At 40.9% G+C, this 21732-nt stretch overlaps 1 protein-coding gene across 1 annotated transcript; it reads right to left on the reverse strand.

Annotated features, from left to right (window-relative positions):
* Positions 1 to 261: 261 nt before the first annotated feature.
* limk2 (LIM domain kinase 2) lies at positions 262 to 21116 on the reverse strand. The gene is made up of 16 exons (XM_079690797.1): positions 20818 to 21116; positions 19805 to 19901; positions 13352 to 13487; positions 7095 to 7204; positions 6355 to 6540; positions 6029 to 6134; positions 4905 to 5119; positions 4412 to 4598; positions 4246 to 4332; positions 3999 to 4130; positions 3426 to 3482; positions 3177 to 3242; positions 2582 to 2756; positions 2419 to 2474; positions 1965 to 2122; positions 262 to 1547 (listed from the first exon to the last, which is right to left on the reverse strand). Exons 1-16 carry the CDS (start codon positions 20831 to 20833, stop codon positions 1334 to 1336), a joined length of 1998 nt encoding a protein of 665 aa, XP_079546923.1. The 5' UTR covers positions 20834 to 21116; the 3' UTR covers positions 262 to 1333.
* Positions 21117 to 21732: the final 616 nt, after the last annotated feature.

Raw genomic sequence — 21732 nt, forward strand, 5'->3', positions numbered from 1 at the left:
TGTTATAAAAGTTGTAAGTTTTCTAAACATTTTTGTTAACATTTAATTGAACTAATGTATTAATGAAATACCTAACAAAGTATAAATAACTGATCATTTCAGCTGTTAAGTGATTTATTGTGGGGAAAAAACTGTTAATCTGTGTGACCAGTGTGCGTTTTTAGACAAAAACAGATGTACAAAAATATTTACTTTTGACCTTAAATGGAGCAGAAGAGCTGAGTTTTAGCATCAATTTCACATCCAAATAAAACAAAAAGCCAACTTTAAGAAGGTTTATTTATGAAACACTACAGTGATATAAATAATAGTGGTTACAACTGATCGTCAGTGCCTTGCACGATGATAGCAAAAAGGCAAAAACGTCCATTGTTGACGAAATTTCTAAAAAAGAAATCTACAACTCTAGAGTTCCCATTAGAAAATGACATTCAATTAGAGCAATACTATTTACACATTTATATACATTGCTTAAGAAATAAAAAAAATCCAGTTCTTCTGTACAAAGCGACTTTTTATGGTCAACTGTTGCTTGATTAGGTCGATTATTACTTGTTGTTAATGTCAGCCAAAAAAGCTTCCGCACTGCTTTTAATAGGCCTCAGGTGTATGATGGAATATTTGGACAAAATGTCTTTAAAAATCATTTTGAATGATCCGTTCATAATTAAACTTGTCAAGACTACAAAGTACAGAAGCATACTTGTAACCATCCCGTCATTAGGTCAGTGGTGCTTAGACCAAATCAAATGTCCACATCTTCTGCCAGATGTTAGAGTGATGAAAGTATTTAAGGTCAGGGAGTGTTTTGCTTCCACTGCAGATGTCGGATACACTTTTCTCCTGCCTTGTGTACACGTCCTTGTCTGTCGGCCATACTGCGGAGCATCTTTGTTTTCTTTGCGGCTGAAGTGAGAGAAGCCCTGATCTGTGCATTCCTCACATAGCAAACGACCTCAGAGCATGAAAAACAAAACTGCTGTCACATATGACTCAACAAGGTCCTCCACCTTATAAAGAGGGTTGGCTTTTGTCTGCTAAAAGATCAAAGCAAGTTGAATATCATCTCGTAAACATTAGTGCGATGTGTTGATCGGGTTTCTTAGTACGGTAAACATTTGTTTTAGTCACTAACACTTGTCTTTTTGAAATGTGTCTTTCCACCCACATACAAATTCACTGCTATTTTCAGAGTGAAGGTCCCACGAGAGGCCATCGACCTCAGGTTTTCCAGTTCTAAAATGGGGTGGGTTTAATTCAATGTCCCTCTTTTTCCCCCATCTACTGAATTAGTGCAGCCATTCGGAGGGGTTAAAGGAGAGAGGGGGTCGTCCTAGGTGCCGCTGTCTGTCGCCGTGGGAGAGTCTGGAGAGGCTGCTGTCGCCGTTGGCGACTGATCCGTGCTCTGGGACGGCAGGACGTCTTTAGGCCAGTGAAGTTGACTCATTCTCTGATGCAGTTCATCCAGTTCGGCCGGCAGGGGGATCCCCAGCTCCTGGTAGAGGGACAGAGCCTCGAACCAGTCCTCCAGCTTCAGGAAAGGTGGTCTGAAGGGAGGAGGGGGGGGGCACACAGAGGGAATTGAGGTTAAAACTTGACTGACAAGGTTGAGAGAAAACATGAGGAAGCAATCTGGCAGCAGAGGCGTGTCAGGCGGCCAGGTTGAGACGGCATCTGTTTTCTTCAGTTGTTTTTCCCTCCCACTGCCTCTACAGCCTCTTGGGATCAAACGACTGGCTGGGTTATTATCCCTCGAGGTGAAGGAAGGCTTATTTGACATGTGGCCGTTTAAAATGAGTGATAAATACTTATTTTCCATATCCCTTTTAAATAATTCCCTCATGTTGCTGCACAACTGTTGCATAACTCTGCAATTATTCTCTTTCAGGTTTTTAGGGAGTGCTCAATCACTGCTTTTAATAATAAACAAAGTATTATCTATTGTGACAACAGCTGGCGCTCACCGGTTGTCAGGTGTGAGGTCACAGCAGGCCACTGTCAGAGGGAAGAAGGCTGTGGGACAGTCGTCAGGGACGAACTTCTCCACAAACTTGCCGACATTCAGGCCGAAGTCCAGAGTCCTGGGGAGACACTCGGGGTCTGCATAGACTTTTCCAATGATCTACACGACAAGGAAAGAGGAAGTGAGTGACGATAAGTCAAAAAGTAGACACATACTTGAGAGTGGCATGGGGAAAGAAATAAAGCACAGGCCATAACATGTTGCAGCCAAAACCACAATGGCATCTACTTTGCATATTGTCAAATCAATTGTAGGTCTTTAAGGATTTGAAAGTTGCTCTGCAATCCTATATTTTGACCTGGTTTAAATGAGGGCAAGCTGTTTTGAATTATATGATTTCTGTTTTTCTTGAGTTTCCCACATCCAGTGTTTTAGAAAATCCAGCGTGTTCTTACCTCACAGAGCATGATTCCAAAAGAGAAAATGTCCACCTTCTCATCATAGCGTTTACCTGTAAAACATTTAGTTTAAAGGATAAGTAAATACACTCATTGACTCACATCATTGAATATCCAATGTAAATCAAGTTTGTAATTCATGTTGTTTTCAGTGGCTCACCATTCAGCATCTCTGGAGCCATCCAGTAAGGGTTTCCCACCACAGTGTAGCGCTTCTTCCGGTCGATTCGTCTGAACACCCTCTTCTTGCCGTTTGGTTTTTCGGGTGGAGGTTTAACTTTTTCCTCGACTACGAGTCGGGACAGTCCAAAGTCTGCAACGACCACGGTGTTGTCCTGTTGAAATGTGAAGCCTAATGGTTAACTTGACGTACAGTTAGAAGTCACATTACTTTAGAAGTGTATCTTTTTCAGACACAGCTAAGAAAAGGTTGATCCTACTAACCGACCGTTCACAAAACGTTGAGTTGAAATAACAACTTAATGGCTCATTGAAGTAGAACCAACTCTTAATATCCAGAAGTGGATACTTTAAAAAAAAAGATATTGTCTTGTGTTACCATTCAACTTTGAGGTTTCACAGCTATTCTTGGTCGTATAGACTGTCGGCAAATCACAGGGCTGGAACTAATATTAGAGCAAAATGCACGCCAACTTTTTTCAGTTCATGAAACATACAAATAGTTCCCACGCTTTATTATCATTGTTTGGATTTGATGATGGGTAATGGCTGGCAAGATGCCATGTCACACCTACCAGTTTAACCAGGCAGTTGTGAGAATTGAGGTCTCGGTGTATGATGCTCATTGAGTGAAGGTAGGCCTGAAACAAAGAGGAAAGAAAATCACTTTTATATAGTAAAACTTTTATCCACACAACTTCTGTGACTGACGCCAAGTGAATTCCTTTAGCTGTGACATTGAGCACGTTTACACACATTTGGGCATCTGAAAAAGCAGCCAAAGATTTCACTTATAGTAATGTCTTTGCAAGAGGCCAACTCACCATGCCAGAAGCGATGCTCTTTGCAAAGCTCACCCTTTGCTCCCATGGAAACGGATCCTGTCAGTCACATGAAAAGACAACAAAAACAAGAGTGAGAAATGAATAGAAATTCTCCCAGAGGCCATAATGCACAACAGGTAGATACAACATAACATTGCACATGTAGAGACAGGAACACAGTATTCAACAAGAACACACAACAAAACTGGGCCTCCCCCACACACTAAAAACACATTTAGAGACAAACCCCCCCCCCCTCCTCCTCATTGGACTGACCACTGAACTATATTGCTTTTCAAAAACAGTGAGCTGTGGGAGGAGGGGAGCAAAGCGCTTTAAATTGAACCTGGGAACACTTTCCATAACTTTTCTCATTCCACATATTGGCCTAGAGGACATGTCAGCCAGCCCACTAAAGAGTGGAGAGCCCCCCCCATCAGTGCAGAGACAGTAGATAGTTAGATTTACATCAGGAAAGCCCCCTCCCACAGTACTGTTGCACAGAACTTGATTTTGTGCTCCACCGTGAAGGACAAGAGGAAGAGGTTAATCTAATCAAGCCGTTGAACTCACCGTGTCTCTGATGAAGTCTTTCAGCGTGCCTCCCTCGATATACTCCGTTATCAAATTAAGCCTCTTGTCCTTATAGAGCACACCGATAAACTTCAAGACGTGGGGATGTTCCAGACATCGCATCACTTTGACCTGAAGCAGAAACAGAATTCAAATGTTTACCATTATGACTGGCAATTGTGGAAACATGTGATGTGCTTCAGTTTCAAGTTGAAGAAATCACAACGTAACACTGTAGATAACAAACCTCCTTAAGGAAATCCTTCTGGGTCTCTTCATCACAACGGATCAGCTCCTTCATCACCATCACTTCTCCTGTGGCTTTGAGAGTCACCTGTTAATAAGACAAAAGTATTACTTGAAGCCCATGCCGTTGAAAAACCAAGAAGTCTCAAATCCAGTTGGAGGCTGACCTTAATAGCCTGTCCGAAGAAGCCTTTCCCTAAGACCTCCCCGTGGATGAGGTCACATGGGCGGAAGATGCGATGAGAGCAGCTATTGGAGGATCTCAGGGACTCAGAGCGGCCGATGTCTCGGGAGATAAAAGGCATGTCTTTGGGAGAGTTCGGCCCGGGCGACGTGCATATGCTGCTACTGCGCCTGGAACAGAGAGAATACGGATGATTCATATAAAACTCATCTAGACCCATAACATCACATTTTATTTCACGTGTATTTAGTTGACTAATTCCTGCATTTGACTTCCCCATTGTGTCCCTTTTACTTCTATATTTCCTTTTATGTCTTAAATGTATTGTCTGTTGCCCTGTTTGTTGGAGGAGTCTGGGAGTTAAGATGTCCCATTGTTAAGAACTAGGGTGTAGCTGTCTTGCATATGACAACAAAAGCCTTTGAATGTTCGACACGAAATACAAGCTGTGTGTGTTTTTGGCTGCTCTCACAAACCTCAAAGACCTCCTCTTCAGAGTGCCGTCATCCACCACGTCGGTTCTCTCCAGGACGGCACCAGCCGGGGAGGACAGACGCATGCGGGACGTGGCCGGGACCCCCAGGTTGGTACTGGGCGACCCCAGCCTGAGGCGGTCCAAACGCTGCCGGACCGGGTCGTACTCGATGAGCAGCTGCAGCGTGTGACTGGTGCGGTGAATCAGGTCATCCACCTTAACCAATGAGAGTTGAACACGTTTTTAATTATTGCTTACCGGGAAATACATCAGAGATTCATTTTTTTCTGAACATTTAATTAAACAACATCCTTGACAGTGACTCTCATATGACATGGTAGAGATACAAATAATACTGTTATAAACGTACAATATAAAAGAACAATTATGAATATAAAAGTATTAGAGATACAGAGAGTTCAATGATGTGTGTCCCTTTGCTATATACCTCATAACAAGTGACCACTTCTCTAAATACATTTATTTCAACAATTACCTTTTACAATTATTTTTATTCAATTTTCCTACGTTTTATTTCATATTTGTTAGTTAATTGTGTAGAAGAAGACCAACTCCCTTCTATCCGAGTCAGATAACCACGCAGTGTAATAGAGAGAGGTATTTCTGTTGTTCAGCCTACCCTCATTGATATCAATGGGGTAGACAATATATTAAAAACAGCTCTGTCTTTTCAATACCTCTCTAAAACAATTTCAACAAACTGTCAATATGCCTGCATGAAGGAGAGTTCTTTCATGACTGTTGGTTTAGACTATTAGTTTTATGTGTAACTACTAAACTGGTAACGGATTGTACCTGCACCAAAGCACATGACTTTAAATCAGATTAACTGTCAAGCATAAGTAATGCAACCTATAAGATGGGATACTACGTGCGGTCCTTCCACTTACCGTTCTCACCCAGCTGAAGAATGTATAAATGATCGGGGAATGTCAGGAATGCCGAAAATGACATGTGTTGTGTTGAACAAGAACAAAGCTTTTGCAAATTGCTCTCAAGGAATGGACGTGCCCTTAATAGCAACACTAATTCGTTCCATTTGAAGAACTTCAGATTCCGTATCTCTCCATGAGAATCAGAGATGTGAGCGAGGTGTAAACCCACCTCCTCCTGCATCAGTGTCCCGACAGGAAGGCCATTAATCTCCAGAATCCTGTCCCCGACGTGGATGGCGTTTCGGACCTCTGGACTGATGAGCATGCCTCTGACTCTGAACAAAACATAAACAACACCTGCATGTGAGTATTAGCACTACAAGGAATGATTTAAAGGGATTAAGGAGAACTGGAACACACTCGTATCCATACAATAACTACCTTTCTTGCAGTGACACAAACAAACCAGTGCCCTGCTATTTAGCAGACCTATAATCAGTTTAACATGTGGTCCCGCATTAACACAGATGCGAGCCTCCCTCAGGTCCCACTTACTCTTTGACCTGCACACTCGCTGAGCCGCTGACGTCCCTGGACACCGTGACGGAGAAGCCCCTCTTGCCATTGGCCGCAGAGGGCATGGAGATGAGGGTCACTGTGTGAGGCAGCGAGTCGAGGACAGACTCGTGTGAGCGCTTCTCCAACATGGGTGTAAGAACCTGCTGCTTATAGCACTTCCCACTGCACACAGAGAGAAAAGGAGTGGATCACTGCATGCCTGTTGTTAGGTTACTTTGCAATTCTGTAAAGGAGTCATGAAAAGACGACCAACAAGGAACATTAACTTGAGGACACTTATTTTTAGTCCATCTTTGACTAAGAAATAAGATCAGATATCGATGCCAAATTGGGATGGCATGGCACAATACAAATTAAAAAGACTAGAAATAAACCAAATTTGAAAATATACGTGTTGAATTTACACATTAACAATAACAAAAACAATATATAAAGCAAGTTATTATACATACATCTAACTAACATGATACCTGAAATTAAACAAACATTTCCTCTTGGAGTGAAAATGAAACCATGCATTGCAATTAAATGTCTTAAAAGCCACTATGAAAACACAGTAAGAACTCTAACTAACTAAAACATGTTTTAATGTTCTAATTAACATACACATTGAGACTGGTGTTTCAAATATGTTAACTCATCACAGCATAGACTGCCAGCTGCATGTGTTCATAACACTCTTTAAAAAGAAAAAAAGGATTGATCAGGTCTCTTACCAGTAGAGTTTGGATCGCTCCACTAAAGCGTAGGTATCCCGGTCCTCAATCACCACCTTGCAGCTTAGACACACAAAGCACTCTGGGTGATACTTGTGTTCTCCGGCCACCTGGAACCACAAAACAAAAAGGTCTGATCTTCAAAATGTTCACGAGTGGAGAGAAGTAATGCTCTGACTGGAGACGGCTGTGCTCTGCTTGTCCCAGGTGAGTGTGTTGTGAGCTGCTTTATGCCCTCCTCCCCATTGAGCGGTGACACAGGCGTAACACCTGCTTTCTCTCACGCAGTCTGGAATCTGCTATGATGTCACCTTCCTCGGCAGGTCTGAGCCGCTCGTCTGACGTTCTCCCCCCCCCTGAAACCCGCCCACCATCTCGTGCTTTCTTTCCCATTAGCACCGCCTGATTTCCCTTTCTGTCATTTATGATGCGTTTGCTCTGCCTCTCTCGCATGCAAGATGAGATAATGTGTGAACCCTTAAGCACCTGAGTACTGTAGTTATGCACGTTCTTAAGCACGGGAAATGTTGATTTCAGGTTCAATGATAACTCCGTGTTAAGTCTACATTTTAAATGTGGTCTGCGGGTTATCTACAAAGCACCCGAGGGATGCAGAAAGAGAGAGAGGCAGTAAAACTGGGGAAATGCATAATTAAAGGAAGTTGTTTCAATAGCCTCCTGGGAACCGAGGAAAACAAATGTTTTCTAATCTTCTTTATCTTTTACCTTTTTAGGGTTAAAAAAACTATTTTATTTTATTTTGAAATGTTACAGTATGTCCACTGTAGAGGACGTCAGGACCATTTTAGTTTGAAGACAGATAGACTATGTAACGTATTATGGTTATAGAGTGTATACAATACATTAACCTTTATTTAAAACATGAATAAGTAATTGATCTGAACTTTGCTGTTTATTTGGTCACTAAAAAAACATTTTTTGGTGAATCTTTCCAGATCTTCAAAGACTTTGTAGTCAATGCAGTGGGAAAGAACCTCATTGACTCCAGTCGGCACGGGCTGTAGGCTCATCTTGACTAGTTGTATGGATGTGGTCTCCATTTGACCAAGCTCATAGAAACAAAGCTTGCATTCCTGAGGCGACTCTCATTCTTCATGGCTCCACTTCAAATAAAAACAACAACAAGACATACGTGCTACTCTATGTCTTTCCCGCTCGTCCCTATCTGTCTCTCTGTCTGTATCTGTGCGCTCATGGAGCCTCCTGCATCTTTCCCCCCCTTCCTCTTGACCCTCTTCTATCCCAGGTGTGAAATCCTCATCTCTCTCATCATCTGAGAGCTCAACATCTGAATCTCCCTGAACTATCTGGTACAGAAAATGTCTGCTTCAGTTCCGTCTCCTGCAACAATATTGAGTCATGAAGTCCATGAAGACGGTCCTGACGTCCACTAGGATGGACATTTATAAAAAGAGCTGTTATTTGAAAACTTGAATGATTTAATTGCTTTCAGAACTAAATTATATAGTTCCTCACATGTTGAATTATTTAATTGCTTACAGAACTAATTATATAGTTCCTCACATGTTTATAAACAAGAACATGTATGATTTTCATGGTAAAAATAACAATTATTCAACAATATTTGACTTCTCTTCCTGCTTCTATAACATTTAGTTTTTGGTATGCCAGCCATTTTGGATGAAAACAAAGAGGAACTTCCCAGCATGCAATTTTAACCAATGACATATCACTGGAAAGACCAGGATGCCCTCTGTACAGTACATCAGGGATTGATAGAGTAGCTCAAAATGTTCAATGGGCTTGGTCCCAGGAAGATATTGATAGCATGAGCATTGATTTAGCAATAATTGTTCAAACACATGATGAGGCCCAACTTCATCTGATATACCAATACAATAAGTATAATCTTAATGATACACATTATTTGGATTAAGTCCCAGAGATGTTGACTCAAGTCAAAGTTTTGATACGTCGTTACATGGCAGAAAATAAACGACTTGACTCAGGACACAATAACTCAAATAACTTTTCTGTCTGTGTTCATTTTATGTTTTAAAATGTTCATGCAAGCATAACACTGGGATATACTTGTGATGGTGAACACCCTGTGAGCCCCTCCCCACTATAGCATTATTAGACAGGTACTAATGCATTGTCGGTTCTCTCAGTAGACCAGATACTAAAGGTAATACTGCAGTATCTGGGGGGGAGGGGGATTTGACTTGCCTTAACATATACTGTGACGTAATCAAGAACAAAGCACTTGGGACTTGTTTGAGGATTGGACCAGTTGTGGAATGCATCTGAAGTACATTTTCTGGCGTATTGTACTTAAGTATGATTTTGAAGTACTTTACTGGAGTATTACCATTTTGTGCTGCTTCCTTTTTCGACTAATACATTTTGGAAACTAATATTCTACCTTTTACACATACTGTATATGATTATAGGTGAAGATATCCAGCAGCCTTTCTGCTTCACACACGTTTCATACCGCTATTTTCTTTTCTTTTCTGCCAGACTCGTGAAGCCATTTTGGCGAGCTTGTTTTGCACAGAGAAAAGTGTCATGTATTTTACGTCATGCGATCGGCTCTCGCGATGGGCATTTTTAGAGAGCCCCGATCGATCGGCAGAGAGTGAGTATCGGCCGATATCGATCGGTGGCTGATTGATCGGAGCATCCCTAATTTGGACCAATGGGTCCATTTGGGTATGGGCACGTCACCATACCCAGGAAGTAAACAATGGAAAAAGAGAAATCTCCAACGAGGCGTTCTGGGGCAGCATAGACAGGTCTTTTCTGTGTTAGAGTTCTCCTCACTACAGGGTGTACTTTGAGGGTTTGTGACTCTGCAGACCGTTTACATGCAGAAAAACCTTCATAACACACAAGGGGACGGGTAATAACCAGAAAAGCATGAAATGGGACCTTTAAATAAGCTTTTTAAAAACAGGACATTTACAGAAACCAATACTTTTCCTACAATTGAAACTGCTCTGAGTCATTCAGTGGGTGCTGGGAAAAGAATCCCTTCAGAGAGATCAGAGTGATGACAGACAAATAATTGTGACATATCTAGTCTGTCTGTAACTCCCTGCCTTAAAGCCAAAAGCACCGCAGCTCGCCTCGGGCTTCAACTGCAAGACTGAGCCGTACAAACTTGACAACAAAATACCAAGTAGGTCACATTTTTGAGAGGCAAACGCAGATACATGACCCCAAATGTGCCTTAACATACCTGTTGAGGAAATATTTGACCCCTTTGACCCGGTTTGCCTGCAACCTTGGGTGCTGTGCTCTCAGTGTTTTGTCTGCCTGATCGAGGTGTTATTGTGCTTTGCCTGTTCTATCTTGTTCTCTCAGAACCAGCTAAATTCATGGGTCTGGTGTAGAGATCTTCAGAATCAGTTTGGCATCTGTTGTGTCAGCTCGTAGCTCCCGACATGTCTTCTGAATTCTCCGGCCGAAGCTCCAAATAAACCGTCAGTGTTTGCCATCAAAGTTCCTGCTCTCCTCGTGTCTCTCTGAGTCCTGTTTCAGAAGGTGCCATCACAATACCTATCTTTAATCAATCAGTGAACTAAATGTTTACAGCAAAATGTGCCTCGAAATATCTTTCATCGATCAGTAAACTAACACATTATTACAACAGGACAAACCACAATAAGTGTCCTGGACTTGAGATCCTAACAAGCTGCAGCAGCTCTGACGCCAAATCAGCTCCGCCAAAAACTCTTGGCTTCACTGGCTGTAGAAGCAGGATGCCAATACTAAATAGAAGAGTCCATTGTGTGTGTTGCTTGGTGGCGAAAAGAAAAACTTCAGTCTGGCTCTACGTTAGACAAGTGACCCCGGTCGTGACCAGGAAGAGTTGCTGCCACCTGAATCTCATGTTTAGACTTGTTTAGACTAAATCAAGCTGGCTGACATTTGGAATACATTCAATATAAACACTCGTGACAAATTAGAATTTTACTGTAATTTATTTCTTATTTTCTATACACCTTCACTCAGTTCATAATTGCTACATGAGGTAAACCGGAAAATAGTACAATTTAAGCATTGGAGGATGCAATGTGCCCACGCAACATAGTCACATTGTTCAAACATGTCAGGCTTCAACTTAATGCTGCTTCATACCAACGAGAGACATCTGTCAGAACAGAAACATCTTATTGAAGGGTTTAAGGAGAGTGGGTTGTTTGTGAGTCAACCCTAACACAACAACAGAAGGCCCCGCTAAACCGTAACCTGAACATTAGGTAGGACAAGAGAAAAACGCAAAAAAGAAACAGAAAGTCAACTATAAAGAAGAACATTGGAAACAGAAAGAACGACGTTGATAAAATCTGTTTTTTTTGTCATCGGGGGGAAATCCCACATTTTTTCCCCGGAATTGTAAAGCCCTAGTTCAAAGGTGGTCCTTACATCTTCTATGCCAGTTTCTTTAGACATTTAAGAATTATATTATATATCAATGAAACTTTTCATTTGTAGAGGAAAGAATGTGTGATTTCCACCTATAAAAGTCTTGCTTTAACAACAGATACTTCTTTGTCTATGTAAACCCATAGGTACAGAAAATGATATGAGTGAGGTTAATATCTACAGAGCTACCTCACAACGGACGACTGAATAAGGTGAGCTCTAAAACGACCCCATGTCCGAGCGTCTTTTTTAAACAAGAACCTCTGTGTACTTGGTGAACCATGAAAGAACCTCTGTGCAGAACAAGTGAGGTCTACAGCCTAATCGGCTACGTTTAGCAGCGACACCGATTTTACAAGTATAGCCCATCTGTAAAAGTAATAACTGGAGAAACTGGAACACAGAGAGCTTTGACATGCTCTGTGGGCATGCTGGTATTATTTAAGAGGAGGAAATGGTTTGCAATTGTAATTCAATCAAGGCAGACTTTAAAACTTTAAACGCCTGGCAATCCCATAGAGAAAACCTCCAAATAGTTTTGACCCTGTGCTAGGTTTTATTACGGTGACGCAGCAGAAAGCTGGCAAAAGCTTGGAAGTGAAACGACACCTCTGGCACGAGATCTTAGCATTATTGGTTTAAAAACACTATTTCAAGTTTCTCCTGAGGCTGGAGTCAGATTGAGATACCCAGTAAGCATTACAAAAGTGCTCCAGCAGTTTAGCATAGCACTCTCAGGTCGGACTTCCTTGTATCCAACACTTCCCTTCCCTTTTTATACCTCAGAAAGGCTTTCGATACATCCTTCCTGCCTGGAGAATATCAATGTCTTTTTACTGGAGGGTTCTACTTTCACACACAATCATAACAGCCCGTCCACACACAGGCATGAAAAACATCTTTCAAAGCTTCGCCCATTCACTTGAATGGGGTGACGTAGAAGATTTTTTAATCTTCGCCGAACTGCATTGTGGGGAGCGGAGCATGGCTTTGCAAGCATCGTGAGCATCAAAAGTTGAGCAATGTTCAGCTTTTGATGCTCCCGATGCTTGCGAAGCTGGCATCAGCCAATCAAATCCCGTTTATGCAAATCCCGCCAGTGCAAGCGCTAGCCAATCAAACCGCGTGTACTGTATGCATATACCGCTGCGGTCTTTTCCATATGTCATAAAATGGAGGATAAATTAATCATCGCTGTAGGAAATGTCCCGTTCCTTTACGACTGCTCTCTGTTCACCTACCGGGACCTAAACCGGAGGAACCAGGCATGGAGGGAGGTTTGCAGAGACAGTTGGTGAAACTGGTAGGTTTTCACCTGTTTGGGGAGTTTATATCCAGTTTACTTCGTTTTAACATTGAGTGGACAGGCTTTGTATGCCGGGGGCGGGCGGGAGATTCCTGGGAGATTCCTGATTGGTTGTTGGTCGCCTTGGGCGCTTGAAATCGCCAAGCTTCAGACACGCCCAGCATCAAGATTTTTCAAGATTCTTTTCATGCCTGTGTGTGGAGGGGCCGTAAGAGTTCCCCTTTAACCTCGATTCATCTTAATAATACTTGGAAAACAGTTCCATAACATGTGATCATAATGCATTCACATTGCCTACACATCTCTTGAAAACAGTCAAATATGTTGAAACACCTGCACTTTTGAAAGAACATCCATAACATTCATGTGTTTGCAACTTATATATATCAATATTCCAATTACTTGTATATAGACGATTCTGCACTATTTATATTTATATTCTATTTTATTTACTATTGTACTTGTCATAACTACACTGTAGCTACACATGACAATAAAAGCCTTGAATCTTGACCAATAGGTGCAGAGGACTCACCATAGTGGGTCCAGTCATGAGCAGAGAGCAGCCGTGACAGAGCTCTCCGAACTTCTCCCAGTAGTGTTTGCGACAGTACAGCTTTCCCTCCTTCTCATAGTACCAGTTGGTCAGGAGATCACAGCACACAGAACACCTGAGAGGACACAAACAAACGTTACAAAAAATACACCAACAGAAGAGTGAAGAAATAATGGATGAGAGGTTGGGATTCTTTCCATCTGTGAAGCAATCACCTCCAAGGGGATATGGCAGACACTCAAAAGCACAAGGAATTATTACGAAAGGAAATACTTCAGATCCTCGTGAAGCATCAATTCCATGTTGTGTAATAAAGTGTTGTGTCATCACTCTCTTAATAAATGATACATTCCTCTATAGCTTTATAAGAAGGGGTTCCTATTCTACTTATAGCTGCACCTCACCCTCATGAATATATGATCGCCAAAGCCTCTCATCTTGTGCACGTCATTAAATATTCTTTAACATGAATGTGTGTGAGCACTTTGAGAACAAATGATGTAGGAACTGAGGAAACAGGAGAAAAGAGAAACAGAAAAATGCAATAATTTGAACCATCAGCCAAACTATGTGACCAATTCAAACCCATTCCTCAAATAACAAGTACACTGCATTCAAATACCATTGATTGGTGCTGAATGCTAAACGAGAGCCCACAGAGAAACCATAAATCAGCCTGCTGGAAACAATACTCTCAACTCTGAGGTTTGGAGACAGGAACATTAGCTGGGGGCATGTTCCAGCCGACTCTCTTTCCTCCGAGTTTAACAAGGTGCACGGGCGGCACAGCAAATATGTTATTCCCAAGATCTGCTGGGGCTTGCACGTATTTGTGCTTTGCGTTTGGATTTTAGAAAAAAAGTGACAGCTCAAAAAGTTGCTCCATCTTGGAGAAAGGATTATCTTGCAAGCACTGGCAGATGGTCAAGGAAGGGAACGTTTGGTTACCAATAAGGCTGCTATAATACTTTCCAGCTCTTTAAAAGGATCCAGTTGTTTGGGGGGGGGGGGGGGGGGGGGGGGGAACTGCACGACTACTTTGAAAAACAACTAGAATCTTTCAAAACAAGTTCAAAAATCTCTACAGGGCAGTTTTTGCCTGCAGTTACTTAACAACCTTCTTTTTCTGCATTTTTTGTATCTAAGTCAGAGTAAATAACAACAAAGCTGTCTGTTAGCAAAGGTGTAATATAACTAACATCATGGGTTCAGTCAGGAACGTTGATCAAGTGAGGTAAGTTCATCTGTCTGCCACTCAGGCACTCTCTCTTATCAACTGAAGGGGGAAGCGTACCAAAGGAGAAATTCTAAAATAAAATAAAAAGTCAGTATTAAGACTTTCTGACTCGGTTTCATGGAATAATAAATGATTACTGATCCAAGCTGTTACCCGACCAGACGCTTTGAATGAAGGGGACATCTTTAGCTCTCAGTGCGTTCAGAGTGAGGAATGCTGAAGTCGTCTGCAGACTGGATCGCACCTGAAGGTTTTGAACAATCCTCGAACAAGCTGCACTAGTTATGCAAAATGGGGGCAGAGGTTTTGACTGCCAAAATACGATCAAGCATGAACTGCTCTGAGATCAGGTTGCAGACATTGACTGCAATCCTGCTGCAGCATCCAGACTCTGCAAGGGCTTCAACCGTTTCTCAACCTTCTTGGTTTCAACGTCAACACTGCTGAAAGTGAGAAGCGATAAAGTGACACATGAATCACGATGGATGGCGTGTGTCACTGCCGTCTGGTTTTTTTTTTTAAACTAAAGTTAAAGAAATGGGAGTGGAAAACTTGTCCCAGTAATTCCCCCTGAACTCCTGATTCAAAAACAGGTGTTGCAATAAACGGCCATTTTTAGGATCAACAATATTAACAAACTTCCAACTGACACTGCACTTCCTGATTAACAACTATATTTGATTTCAGGCTTTGGTAAGATGGTAAGGACGGGGAGCTCTGCTGTTCTTTTGCAATATCGCTCTCCGAGTGCTCATGTGCTTGTGAATCGGATGTTCTAATTCAGAAATATCACTTTTGCATTTTTAATCTTTGAGTTCTGTGCTGGCAGCAGCTCCCAGCAGAGCCTCGTGCATCACGCTGCAGATAGAGTTGATCCAGGCCCGTTGACTTTGGCAAAGATTTCAGATATTCCAAAGAGTTCTGGCATAACTTAAAAAGGGGCCTTGTTATAGAGCAGGGGTGTCAAACTCAACTTCATCGTGGGCCATATTAGCATTATGGTTGCACTCAGAGGGCCGGTTGTAACTAAATAAATATATAAATACATCATATATATGAAATAATGTATTATATTACATTATTGCCTCTGCATTGGATTATTATCGGATAGGGTAATAACTTCATAATTAACTACGTCTGAAAGCAGAAGTCTAGGGCAAATAATTGCAAGTCTCTTCAGTGCGCATGTCACAAAATGAGATGCATTGTGGGACATATAGTTTATGGGCAACATGCTACTGTAAAATAAGATGGAGCTTTATTAATCCCTGCGGGGAAATTCAGTGGTTTAACAGCAACAGGGTAAGATTGAAAAACAGGACAGCACAAATTCACACAGATTAATACAATCAAGGATAAATCAAAGATAAAAATGTAAAATGATAAATAACTATAAAATAAGAAATTAATTAAAATGAACATATATAGAAATACTGTAAAGTAGCATGGAACCGTATAATAAACGTATTATATTCTTTGCAAGCTCTTGCGGGCCACATAAAAGGAAGTCGCGGGCCGGATTTGGCCCCCGGGCCTTGAGTTTGACACCCCTGTTATAGAGGGATGACCATTAGTCTGTCTGTGTTGTGGACAGAAAGCGAGAGAGAGGGAAATACATGTCTTTTTACATCAAGTTGCATCAATGTTGATGTCTGTATAAAAAATAATGTGTGAAAAACAGTTCTGTGCTTCTAGGACAAAAGAAACAAAGATTAAGAGTGACTGCAAGGTCAGTGTAATAATAACTCCAGCCTGATTCATCAACTCTGACGAGATGAGGGGAAGCAGAGCTGACATTTTGCTGAGGTCAAATTTGCATGAGTAACTGGCCACTTATCGAAATTGTGTGAGTCAGTGTTTGAAGAATGCCAAACACTGTCGATGCAGAATTACATTCCTGTCAATAAAACTATTGAAATCAGGCTCTAGTCGGTTTAGTGATGTATAAAGCTTTGTTTTGCAGTGTCGACATTTCGGAAAATACGTGTTGGCAGCTATTAACAAATGGTGTTGTAATTATTCAGTGTGTCTTCCTGATTTTACTGGCAGGTTTATTAAGTACATATATGATACAGTTATTCAATATGCAAATCCAAGGGATCAAAAACAGATTTCATTATTTTATGCATTTTTGCTCGTAAATCATTCAAGTTTCTTTTACTTGGAAAAATAACGCAGTATTGGTCTAGCTAAGGAAAACACAACATGCTGTTAGGATCAGTATTGCCTGGTGATAACAATGCACTGTAGTGGTCCAATCAGATGAAAGACACACACACAGACACAGAAACGCACACAACGAAGAGAAAAGACTTGTGAAAAGTGCAGTATTCAAATTGGTATGCAAGACATTCAGTATGTGTCCAGGTGTGGCTTTAAAAACAAGAATGTCTACCTTGTCCGCCTAGCTCTGAACAAAAAGCATTCCTTGACAAAAACCCCGCTGATAAACTATAATTATTTCCCTTTATATCCCCATAATACACCAAGATAAAGTGATGTAAGGCAGCTTATAAAAACACCTGACTTCCCTGTAAACGGACTGGCGGTGAATGGGGGGGGGGCGTGCACGCTCAGGTGGTTCTTCAATGAACAATGCACTGCCTGCACTAACACTACAGAGTAAACATTACCCATTTCCTTAAATTCCTGCTGGAGTGTAATCTTTTGTGGGAGCACGAAATGGAGATACTAAGAGAGGGACCGAACGCTTTGGCCTTGAAGTGCTGAAGAGGGAGTGTTTCACTTTAAACGGGACCTTATCTTTGGGCGTGGGACTCTTGTGCTCCAAAAAAAACCTCTTTCCAAGGAGTGGAGAGTGACAAATGTTACAGCATTCATAGCACAAGCAGTGTGTTGCTAATGTTATTAGACATGTCATGGTAACTTCGGAATTCATCCAGAAAGATCTGTTGATATTTGTGAATACAAATTCTGTCATCCAGCTGAAAAACCGACTGCAAACCAACCAAGTCCTTTCCAAAAGGGTACAAATGCAATGTTTCTCAAAATCTATGTTTGTTTAATTTATTTTCACCACTTTTCTTTTTGTTGATTTGCTATTTTATTTTGCACATTACAAATAAAATATTGCATATATTTTGTGTGAAACTCTTCTTTACATGGATTTTTTGCTTTGAGTAATGAAATCTGAAGGGATCAAGGCGACTAAATAAATATATGCTCATCAACTTGTATGAAAAAACATAAAAGCACAAGACTCTACTTTTAGGGCTACGGGAATAGATTGGGGGGGGGGGGGGGGGGAACACAACAAAGGACTCAGCAGTCGATGTCTGAGACAGCGGACTCACATCTCTGAATCGCTGTCTAGGAATGCAGAGCGCAGCCGTGCAGTTACCTATAGGCCTCAATAAAATGCCAGGTTTAGTGGAACAAACGTGACGTCAGCTTGTAAGAATCTTACACAAGGTGGAGGTCCGCGGAGGGGAGAGGGGCAGCATGTGGACAATAGACAATAGGAACACCACAGGAGGGATCACACGGACTTTGTTTTCACTTTGCTTTAACATTTGCTTAACAAGTTCAGAGATTAAGGTTCATAATAATCAGTTTGCACAGACTACTTTAAAACCAGATGTGCATTTCTGTAGTTGGCGTTAAACTGTGGAATTCTTTACAAATGATTTAAGGAGCTGTATAAACATATTCAGATTCAAGAAAATGTATAAAGAAAGAATAATTTCACAGTATGAAGTTGTTTGGTTTTTTTGGTTTCATGTTACTTTAATTATTTGTAAGCAGCTTTGACTGACAGACCATTTATTTTAGAATAAGGGTCAAATAAGTCTTCTGTCTGCACCTTTCCATCATGGGATACAAACAAACTGCTTAAAGTGTCCATGTCTTGTTTTATAATAATTGCCATGAGTGGAATACAACTATAATAATAATAATAATAATAATAATAATAATAATTGTGAGTGGGGTTTGAATACAGCAGTGTGGACAAAGCTCCGAGGGAGAAGCTGCAGCTCATTTAGAGGACTGAAAATGTCTGGCTTCCTACACGTCTGCAACAATATCTAATATCACGTTTTTAAAGATTGTATCTGTAAACGCATCAGACAAAGATGCTGCAATAGGAAAGGATGCCAACAAATGTGGGGGAGCTCAGAAGAACAAAGGAAGAGATGGAGAGGATCAAAGCTCAGTAACGCAGCTGTGTTAGGAGAAGCTGCAGGTTGTGTGAGGTCAATGTGCTGCTGGAGTGGATAACGGCTCAAAAACGTGAAGAAAGCTATTTCAGATGTGAGGAACCGACAACACAGTCAGCAGCATTACATTGAATCTATTCTTAGGTCTTTTTGGACCTGCCAGCAGTCCTCCAGAGCCAGATTCCACTCGTAAAAAACTGAGGATTTTTGGATATATGTGACTTGTGCTGTGCTGCAATCTGCAACATTCACAAATCCACAAACCCACCGATTCGTCGTCTGTTTTAAAATGATATTAATTAGACAAAGTGACTATTGAGCTATTGTCAATAACCTTTTCAAAAGCAAAACAAATGTTTGATCTGAAGTGTCATCAGTTTTGCACAATCTTATCTCACATTATAACAATCGAGTGTTACTGTTTATCCAAGGGGAAAACCCCAATGAATTACACATCCTGCTGGCATGTGCAGAATGTGTCTGCAACGAGCCGCAGGTTCACTGCCCCACACACAGATACTTCACTGTGGGGCAGTGACCTGTGAAACCAGAAAGCTACGATGTGGCAATCATTAAACCTCCGAGCAGAGGCAGAGAGAGTGGGCAAAGTCCTCCAGGATAGTAGGACCATTCCTCTGACCAAGCTGCATCGTCCCCATGCAGAGGTTTACCAGCTGTGCCAGCAGCAATGAACATCCTACATGGCTCCAGTGTGCACAGAGGCACACAAAAACAATGGTGAATTGTTAGAGAGAAAAACAGATCTAGGAGGCCCATGTTGAGGCTACTAGTCAGAAGCTTCTGGGATTATCCACAAGGCCATTTGCAAGGTAACCCAAACAGAGCCGCCAGCATGTTGACCAACAGAAAGACAACAGTTGTTTCTGTGTCAATGCAAACTGTTCCCACTCCTCTTTCAGAGAAAACAAAGCATTCATTTATCAGAGCAACTCAACTATGCTAATTTCAGAACTGAGTACTTTCAGGCATGTTAAAATCATAATTGGGAACACTTACTGAAAGCAGGCGTTGTGCCAGGTGTCCAGGAGGACTTTCATTTGAAACGAGTCTTGGATTTCTCCTCCACATCCTGCACAGTTACAGCTCTTAGTACCTGTAAGAAATGGAAAGGTATTCAATGGAGCAGCATTGTATGCTTCAAATTCTGGTAGTAGGTATAACTGTATGTGGAACAGGCAGTGGTGTAAAGTAGCTAAAGTACATTTACAATTTTGAGGTACTTGTACTTTGTTTGAGTATTTCAATGTTTTGCTACTTCTATCCAACTGCCATTCAGTGATAAAAAAAAGTGTACTTTTACTCCATTACATTTATTTAATACCTTTAGTTACCTTGCAGATTTGGATTAATGTTGTGTAATATTTAATCAACACTTAAATAAGACTTTAGTTACACCTGGAGCAAATTCACAAGCTACCCTGCAGCATACAAAGGAATTAAAATGAGCCACACCTTTACCAGCTTTAATAAGCACATTAATGCAATAATTATAATATGTTTTATGCTGTGTATGTAATTTATTATATGTAATGTCTCGTCTTTTATCTATGCAATGTATTGTCTTTTATCTTCCTGGTCGAATGCACTTATTGTAAATCGCTTTGGATAAAAGCGTCAGCTAAATGCAATGTAATGTAATCTGGACCCTGAGTCTGTAATAAAGTTTTGATTGATTGATTGATTCAATCAAAACATATAATTGATTATTATTTTGGTACTTTAACTATATTTTGATGCCAATACGTTTGTACTTTTCCATGAGTAACATTTTGAATGCTGGACTTTTATTTTGAACAGAGTATTCCTACACTCTGCACTTCTACTTGTATTGAAATAAAATATCTGAGCACTTCTCCCACCTCTGAAAACAGGTATGCTCGATGTAACATTGAAATGCACAAAATGAAACATAGTATCAACTCGCCGTGTAACACGATAGCCTATACAAAGAAAATAATGTAACCTCTCGTCTTTATAAGTTTTAAGTTACAGCTTGAGATATACCTCACCTTCTGGTTGCTCCATCTACTTTCTCAGAGTGTCGTCGTTATTGAAATCCTTCACAAGCTGTTCATACTGAGAGCTGCGATGCGCCGCTTCAATGTTTGATTCCTCCACGTCGTTCACCCAGCAGGACTCGCGACTGTGGATACCTCAGGAGAAAAACAAATCCCTTTAATTGTTCACAGGAAGAAAAACAAATCAAAAAACTAAGCACACTCCTCCTGTACGAGGCTGCTTTCTTGTCGCTGGCAGGATAACTGACGTAATGCAGTCTTCACATTCCTGTACGGAGAGCGGAAGGGCTCAAAGCAGCACCTGGAAGCAGGAGAAGAAAACTGAGGTTTGGGACAAAAAAACAAACTCAAAGCGAACAACAGTGGCGCCATCTACAGACACAACGACCACACTGCAGCATTGTTCTACCAGACACTGATTTCTACATAACATAACATAACGGAAACTCACATGTAATGCCGGGCAAGGGAGACAAGACAGCTTGTCCTAAAATTATATTATTTTCCTTTTACAGAAAAGAAAAATTGTATTATTGATTTTGTTTGAAATGTTTATGAATGTTATTGATGTCGTAATTGTACAAAGCATTGGCAATACTGTGTGTCATTATGGCCGTGAAAATAAAGCTATTTGACTTGAATTGACAGTGTTCAAGATGTAAACTTGTTCAGTCTTGTATAAAGGCATAGCATACAAAAAGATAAACATAAAATACCATCATTTTTTGTTTGTTTTTAATTTACGTGTCAATTACCTAGTTACAATTTGTGTTTAGTCACTTACTTAACCATTAATCTAAATGCATTTGGGATAATAATAATAATTATTATTATTATTTCTGCAGCCAAACGTTGTTTTTATTTCTTTTTGTTGTTGTTTGTAATTGTTTTAGTAACATCATTTGT

This window comes from Notothenia rossii (assembly GCF_949606895.1).
Source record: "Notothenia rossii genome assembly, chromosome: 6".
In the NCBI taxonomy this organism is placed as follows: Eukaryota; Metazoa; Chordata; class Actinopteri; order Perciformes; family Nototheniidae; genus Notothenia; species Notothenia rossii.